The 7,638-nt window shown below is 41.6% G+C and overlaps 1 protein-coding gene across 1 annotated transcript; it reads left to right on the top strand.

Annotated features, from left to right (window-relative positions):
- The first annotated feature begins 456 nt into the window (after nt 1–456).
- LOC148101741 (lysosomal dipeptide transporter MFSD1-like) lies at nt 457–7,363 on the top strand. The gene is made up of 13 exons (XM_087845412.1): nt 457–639; nt 1,099–1,199; nt 1,309–1,418; nt 1,502–1,557; nt 1,660–1,803; nt 1,901–2,059; nt 2,141–2,256; nt 3,280–3,380; nt 4,539–4,650; nt 4,739–4,876; nt 4,973–5,112; nt 5,205–5,316; nt 5,406–7,363. Exons 1-13 carry the CDS (start codon nt 579–581, stop codon nt 5,541–5,543), a joined length of 1,488 nt encoding a protein of 495 aa, XP_087701538.1. The 5' UTR covers nt 457–578; the 3' UTR covers nt 5,544–7,363.
- The last annotated feature ends 275 nt before the right edge of the window (nt 7,364–7,638 follow it).

The following is a 7,638-nucleotide window of genomic DNA, read 5'->3' as shown; positions in this document are numbered from 1 at the left end:
TCGCTACCAATACTAGCATTGGTATGGATACTACGGATATTTGCCGACCTCTCTTATTGAGCATAATGTGATGGTCAACAGTATCAAGAGAAGAGGTCAGGCCCAAGATCAGCAAAGCAGAACATTCTCCTGCGTCACCCAGTATCAAACTGTCATCAGTCCAATAAACAGCACAGAAACCTGATTGTAATTTATGAAGTGTTTGTCCAGGAGAGCTGTCGCATAGCCACAATCTTGGCTAAAGTCTTTGCAACAAACGGTTAAAAATAGTGTTATTCCTTGAAAAAACAACAACAAACGAAATAGATTGAATAAAGTATTTTTTGTAATTATTATAGTAATTTTGCTGAAAATGTTCCGCCTATTTTTGGATGTAAACGTTTACTTGTCAATAAAGCTTCCAAAAAGAAAAAAAGCGGGGTACTTCCGGTCTCCGCTGCTTCGTAAACGTGCCGTACATCATTACGTGTTCATATTTACGGCAGCAGCTCCATCCATGTGGTTTTAAGATCTGCGGTTTCTCGACGTTAGCTGCTGAAGAAGCGTAGCAGTCGCTATGTACATGTAAACAACAGCGAATGATATGGTTTTTGACGCTTTGTTTTACAGCTAACACGATGGCGCAGCCGGCGGAGGAAGGTACGTGTCACTACAAAGTTATTTATTAAAAACACAGCAAGCCAGCATATTTTACTGAGCTGACCAAGACCTCTGCTTGTAACCCTGCAGACACTTCCCTAAAAAAGCCTCTTAGTGACCAACTCAGCATTTTATACTTCCAGTGTCACAAAAAGAGCTCGTGACTGTAGGAGAAGTTGGCTGAACACGAAACTCAGTTCGCTCTGTGCGTAATTAGCACACATAATTCTCCACTCTGTTTTTCGTAATTCATAAGCTTACCTGTACAGAACAAGGAGAATTACATATATTTTTTCCTCCTTTAAAAACAAAAACAGTGCCAGGTCGCACAGTAGCACTTTGTTAAAAACCAAAAATATCCGCAGAGATAATAAAGTATTTGTTATATTGATCTGAGGCTGCTGCATTTTTAAATCACCTGATGTTGCCCTTTCTTTATTGTGCGTCACTGTCTTGCAGCATACTATCGCTTTGTGGTGCTCTTCTTTAACTGTCTGCTGACCTTTGGGTCCTACTTTTGCTTCGACATTCCCAGTGTGTTACAGGATCAGTTCCAAGGGGTGAGCAAGAGGCAGCGCTGCTTACAGATCGCATCAATATTGCACGACTTGATTATCAGCAGGGAAAGACTGATGTTGTTTTTAATGTTTGACCGTTGTTTTTTGGCAGAACCTGACGTGTCCCAATGCGACGGTGATCAACGGGACAGTGGACTGTGTGGAGGGACTTGGGATGACCCCTCAGCAGTACAATCTTCTCTATGCCATCTATGCTTGGACGTAAGCACGTTAATGCATTGATTTCACTGTGAAAATGCAGAAAAGTGGCTTATCAATGAGAAGCTTCTCTCTGTTATCAACAGGAATGCAATAGTGGTGATCCTGGCTGGATTCCTCATTGACAAATTAGGAAATCGCTGTAAGTTTTGTTTTATGTTTTCTCTCTGCATGGTCTGCAGTTATTTTTAATCTACTGACAGTAAAGTGATGGTACAACCATTTCTTTTGCTCCTCTTTGCAGTCGGTGTGTTTCTCTTCTCTTTTCTCTGTGTTTTGGGCTCATCGCTGTTTGCTCTCGGCTCCCACTTCAAGGGATCTCCCTACTTGCTGCCGCTAATGCTCACTGGCCGTCTGCTGTTTGGATCAGGCAATGGATCTCTGACTAGTAAGTTCCCTTCATGGATATGAACAAATATTCTCTGCAGCATCGCCTTTGAGAAGCATTTCTTAACTGCTCAGTTACTTTTCTCCTTCTTCATTAGTTGTTCAGAATCGCATCACAGCCTTCTGGTTCAAAGGGAAGGAGTTGGCTTTGGCTTTCGGCCTGACCCTGGCCTTCTCGCGGCTGGGCTCGGTGTTGAACTTCTTCCTCACGCAGAAGTTTCAAGAAAAATATGGCATGCAGTGGACACTCTGGGGTGGTAGGTGACAAGTGTGTAGAAATCTCAAGGATTATGGTGTGGTGCCATGTGACCTGGGTTTCTCATGTTATTGTTTCTTAGGCGCACTGTTGTGTGTGCTGGGCTTTGCTTCTGCTGTCATTGTCAGCACCTTGGACAAGATTGGAATGAGACAGCTGGGTCTCGATGGAGCCATCCAAGAAGAGTCTCGCAAAGTGGTACAATCAATATCCTTTAATAAAAACAACATGCATATGTAGGGATGGGTATTGTTTAGGTTTCGTCTGATACCAGTACCAAACCGGTACTTTTGAAACGGTGCCGGTGCTTAAACGGTACTCATACCGGTGCTTAAAGAATGAAGAACACAAAATTAAACCTCTCATGTTTAACTGTTTTCCACTTTTTCTTTGGTCATTTCAGCCTTTTTGGCCAGGGTGAAGGGAGTATCTGCCATCAAACAAGAAGACAGCCGCATGTAACTACAACAGTGTTTGCTAGTTCACCTTACATGCATTAATTTAATAACGTGGTTAGCCTACTCAACGTAAATTACAAACGAACAACATTAAGCTACTCACTCAGAGAAGCTGCTGCTGCTGCCATCATCATCCGTCATCATTTCTGCTACACTGGCAGGGCTAGGGGCCACGACTCTCCTCTTCGGGTTTTTGGGGGATGTTGCTAACTCCGGGTCCGATAACAGGCACCACACCCACAGTAGATGTGCTCGGTGTGAGGTCTCGCAGCAAGCGATCAAATACTGTGCATTTCTCGGCTTTTAAAAAAAACGCTATGCGTCGCCAGGAGTTTCATCAGATTTGAGGTGTTACCTCCTTTGATAGTATCACAGTATCACCTTAAAGCACTTGTTGCAGGCTGCTGAGTTTGCTTTTGCTGTGAAGTACAGCCAGACTTTGACCGCTTCGCCTTGGGCATTTTTAATCTGTAGTTCTGCTCTAAAAGAATGTACGTACCTGGGCCCGCCTACTATCCTCGGAAACGTAAAATGATTGGCTAGAATCCAAAGTGTATCACAGCTCAGGAAAAACAAGCACCGAAATGTGCGCTGCTTTTCGGTCTGGTTACTACCGTTTATGTCAGAACCGGTGCCATGATACCAGTACCCATCCCTATGCATACGTAACACTGAAGATTAAAACCTTAATTTTTCAGTATTATGGACACACTAGTGATCTGTGTGGGGAGCATCATTTATTGTTGTGTGTTTTTATGTGTAGAGGATTCAGGATGTGAAGCTCCTGTCAGTAAGATACTGGCTGCTGGTTCTCACCATCATGTTCTTCTACAACGGCATCTTCCCCTTCATTGCTGATGCAAGGTAGAGTTCTCAATATAAAGTGTGTGCATACTGATGAAATACAGTGATGTGAAAAAAAATGTTGTCCTCCTGCCTGATTTCCTGTTTTTTTTTTTTTTGGTTTTTTTTGTTTGTTTGTTTTCAAGCATTTGCGATAACTGGCAATGAGTCTTCACAGCGCTGTGGAGGAATTTTGGCCCATTCATCTTTGCAGAATTGTTGTAATTCAGCCACTCTGGAGGGTTTTTCAGCATGAACCGGCTTTTTAAGATCATGCCACAGCATCTCAATCGAATTCAGGTCAGGTCTTTGACTAGAGCACGCCAAAGTTTTTATTAGATAAGATGAATTAACTGTGGTGTGTCAAATCTTTGGAAAGCTGAGTTTAGTTTCTCTAGCCACACCCAGGCCTGATTACTGCCGGACGTTTTTGTAAAAGTAACACAGCATTTTAGAAAAGGAACATTAAAATACAGTAAAATATGGTGGTGGTAGTGTGATGGTCTGGGGCTGTTTTGCTGCCTCTGAACCTGGAAGACGTGCTGTGGTAAATGGAACCGTGTGGCACGTCTAGCAAAACATCCTGACAGAGAATGTCAGGCCATCTGTTTATGACCTCAAGTTGAAGGGCACCTGGGTGACCCAAACCACACCAGCAAGTCCACCTCTGAATGGCTGGAAAAAAACAAAACAAAATGAAGACTCTGGAGTGGCCTAGTCAAAGTCCTGACCTGAATCTGATTGAGATGCTGTGGCATAACCTTAAAAAGGCAGTTCATGCTTGAAAACCCTCAGATGTGGCTGAATTACATTACAACATTTCTGCAAAGATGAATGGGCTAAAATTCCTCCACAGCGCTGTGAAGACTCATTGCCAGTTAACGCAAACGCTTAAGTGAAGTTGTTACTGCTAACGGTGGCCCCGCCACTTATTAGATTTAGGGGCAATTACTTTTTCACACAGGGCCATGTAGGTTTGGATTGTAATGTAATATTTACATTTGTTTGATCTGAAACATTTAAATGCGACAAAGATGCAAAAAAAACAAAACACCTTTACACACCACTTTCAGAGCAACCAGTGAGTTATAACCCTGCATTCCTTTGAATAGACCAGCACCAAAGTGATACTGGTGTCATAAGCATTCACATGTGCCATTTATTTTTTTCATTTGCCAGCAAGTTCATCCAGGATAAGTACAGCTACTACAGCCAGAAGGAGGCGGCTTATATTGCAGGAGCAGTCTATGACAGCTCACTGGTCCTCTCAGCCAGCGTGGGCATTCTCATCGTATGTATCTTTAGTCTAAACCAAATTGTATTCCTGCATTGAGTTGAGTTGGTTTATCTTGAAACACTCTCGCTGCCATGTGTTTCAGGATTATGTGGGTCTGCGGGGAGTCTTCGCAGTGGCGTGCGCCGTCCTCACGCTGCCCGTGTTTGGACTCCTGGCTTTCACTTTTGTCCCTCCTCTGGTTTCAACCATATGGCTGGGAGTCACCTACTCCTTTGCTGCTGTGAGTAAATAGACATCAGTAAAATGGTAAATTATTACTATGAGTTAATGTATTTCCTAGTATGTTAAACTTGTTGCTGCCTGTGTGGCATTCCAGGCCAGCATGTGGCCGTCTATTCCCCTTGTCGTACCTCAGGCGACTCTGGGAACTGCCATGGGCCTGGCCACCTCCGTACAGATGATTGGGATCGGGATCTCCAATCTCGTTGTTGGACAAATACTAGGCACCAAGTCCAGGTGGGGAGAACCTGACATTAGAATCTCATTGCCGTGCACTAATTGTCCTTTCAGTCTTGTTTAGCTTTGCAGTTTCTCCATTTGTGTTCCAGTGAAACTAAGATCCCGCTGTGGCGTTGGCAGAGGATGATGATCTTCATGTTGGCCAACACCATCAGCTGCATTGTGACCTCAGTGCTGCTTAATGTTGTTGATCACAGACAGGTCAGACATCTGTAGAAGTTATCTCATGAGTTCATACTCTATACACACACTCAGCAGGAAGTTAATTATTATTATTTTTGACCCTACAGGGTGGGACCCTGAACAAGACAACCAAGAAGTCAGGGCAGGAGCAGAGAGACCCGGACCGAGAGCCGCTCACCCAGGCAGAGGAAGAGCCAAATGAGCAAGATGGTGATGCTGTTCGATCTCGTTCTATTAACTCTTAAGCTTTTCATTTACACAGTTATTTGAGCATTATTCTTGCTGTTTTTAAGTAATGCAGTCAACTCAGAAGGTATTCAAGACCATTCCTTTTTCTTTTTCATAGCATTCATTAAGTTTTCAACAGCTCTGACGAGAATCCCTATCATACAACCATCATGGGGCACTGTAGGGATTACAGTGAAGTTTTGAGCAGGTTATGAGTCATGTCTGGTGATGGCTAGATTATCTTTTCCTTTCCTTTGAGAAAGTTTGCCGATTGGAAGCTCAATGAATCTGTTATGCCTTTTAGTTAGAGTAACTTCCATGTGGCTGCACAGCCGTGAAGGCGATTAGTAAGGTGCTGTTGAGATGGATATCCTGGGCTTCTCTCATCTCACAGATAACCAAACTACCGTTAAAAGAGTCTCAGGTCCTTGGTCGCCTCTTTGACCGAGATCCTTCTTGCAAGAAAAGCATACGACGCGTCTTGCCAAATCAGGTCCTTTATGTCACGTTTTTTTTAAGTCAAATCGTTCCTGATTGCTTCAGAAGTCGTTTTAAAATAAATAAATAAAAAAGAATCTACAGTTATAAACCATGTTTTAAATTCCCTCTGGTGGATTTCACTCAGGTTCTAGAAACATTTCCAGGATTATTAAAGAAAAAGGAATTTATCTGATGATGGGAACACAAAAGCAAACAGTCTGAATACTTTTGTAAGTTACAGATTTCTGTTCGAGTTTTAACTTTGTGTTTAAAAATAATAATAATAATTACAAACACTGAAACACATTTTGTCAGTCTTGTTGTGACTATAATGACTCTACTGCTATAAATAATTGTGTGGAAATTCCTGCAGTTACTAAATTTTATTTGTAACAACAGTGAGATTCTTGTAATTCTGCTGCTTTCCAAACCTCTATCATTTCAGTTTAGTGTTTTGTCTGTGCAACTTGAAACTTAATTTGTTTTCCCTCACAGTGACCACAAACACAGCACATGACAGACACGATTAGCACCTAGCTGCTACACACGGTGGTGCTTATAACTGCTAGAAAGAGTCGTTTCTCTCACACGTTTGGTTTCATGAAAACAGATTTAGAAAAGAGTCATCAGAATTTGCGTTTATTGAAATATGCAACATAAATGGTGATCATGTAAGTAGTAAGTAGTGTTCACAAAATGTTTTTCTTCACACAAACATGTTAAAGATGTTCTTGCAAAGTTGCGATTTCAGCACGTCAACTTGACCTGCAGGTGGAGCGTTCAGTTGTAGTCTCTTTTATGAGTGCATGTTAAACACACAACAGCCATTAGGTGGCGCTCCTCACACATGTACAGTTTGTATCAAGATCATGGGATTGTGAAGAGTCCACTTTTCTCTTTGCAGGATTTTCACCTCAGTTGGATGTTTCCCATATTTTAACCTTTTGAATTCTATTGTTAATCCCCAAATATGCAGTGGGCACTTTTTTTTTTGTATAAGTGATTGTGGGAATTTTGGGGGAGGTAGGCAGAATAACAGTACTTCAGTAGTACAGTACTTCATATCACACCCATCAAACTGTCAACACCTGTAAGAATGTGGCCTTGGTTAAAATAGCTGCAGATAAATAGCAGCACACCCTCTTCAGTGAATACCACAGAGTCTTTAAGGCGTTCACTGATTTTCCCCATGCCGCCTAATTCTGAATATGCTACTACTTTTTATATTGGTAGTGACATCGGTGTATTTAATTCTGTTTTCCATTTGTATTGGTTCAGTAATAATCAGTCTTGTACAAGTTTTTTCCATTTCTAAAAGACAAAACATCAATGCTACTAAATAAAATCTAAATGCAAATACTTGTGCAAAATGCCTTTTGATTCTTGAGTTATAACTCACAGTATCAAGGAGTATGAAAGGAGGAAGAAGTAAAGTTGGTCAATCTGACAACATTTGAAGATTTTCAATTCATTCCTCTGTGAAGATGTAACCAGGTTAAATCAGTTATAATAACAAGAAAATATAATAAGCTGCATTTTCTTCTCTTTTGATAAGAAAAACAATCCTGCAGATGATGTAACGATCGTACTGTTCTGGATCTGCTGTGTCACATTTACTGTTCAGTCACTCGT

This window comes from Neolamprologus brichardi, chromosome 8 (assembly GCF_056152115.1).
Source record: "Neolamprologus brichardi isolate AB-2024 chromosome 8, ASM5615211v1, whole genome shotgun sequence".
Classification (NCBI taxonomy): Eukaryota; Metazoa; Chordata; class Actinopteri; order Cichliformes; family Cichlidae; genus Neolamprologus; species Neolamprologus brichardi.
Note: the sequence above shows the minus strand (reverse complement) of the source record. Positions and strands in the feature narration are given on the sequence as shown.

Coding starts and splice junctions, on each gene's coding strand:
- LOC148101741 (XM_087845412.1), top strand. CDS start 579: ATGATATGGTTTTTGACGCTTTGTTTTACAGCTAACACGATGGCGCAG. Junction 1,419..1,501: donor TATGCCATCTATGCTTGGAC/GTAAGCACGTTA, acceptor TGTTATCAACAG/GAATGCAATAGTGGTGATCC. Junction 1,804..1,900: donor AGGCAATGGATCTCTGACTA/GTAAGTTCCCTT, acceptor CTTCTTCATTAG/TTGTTCAGAATCGCATCACA.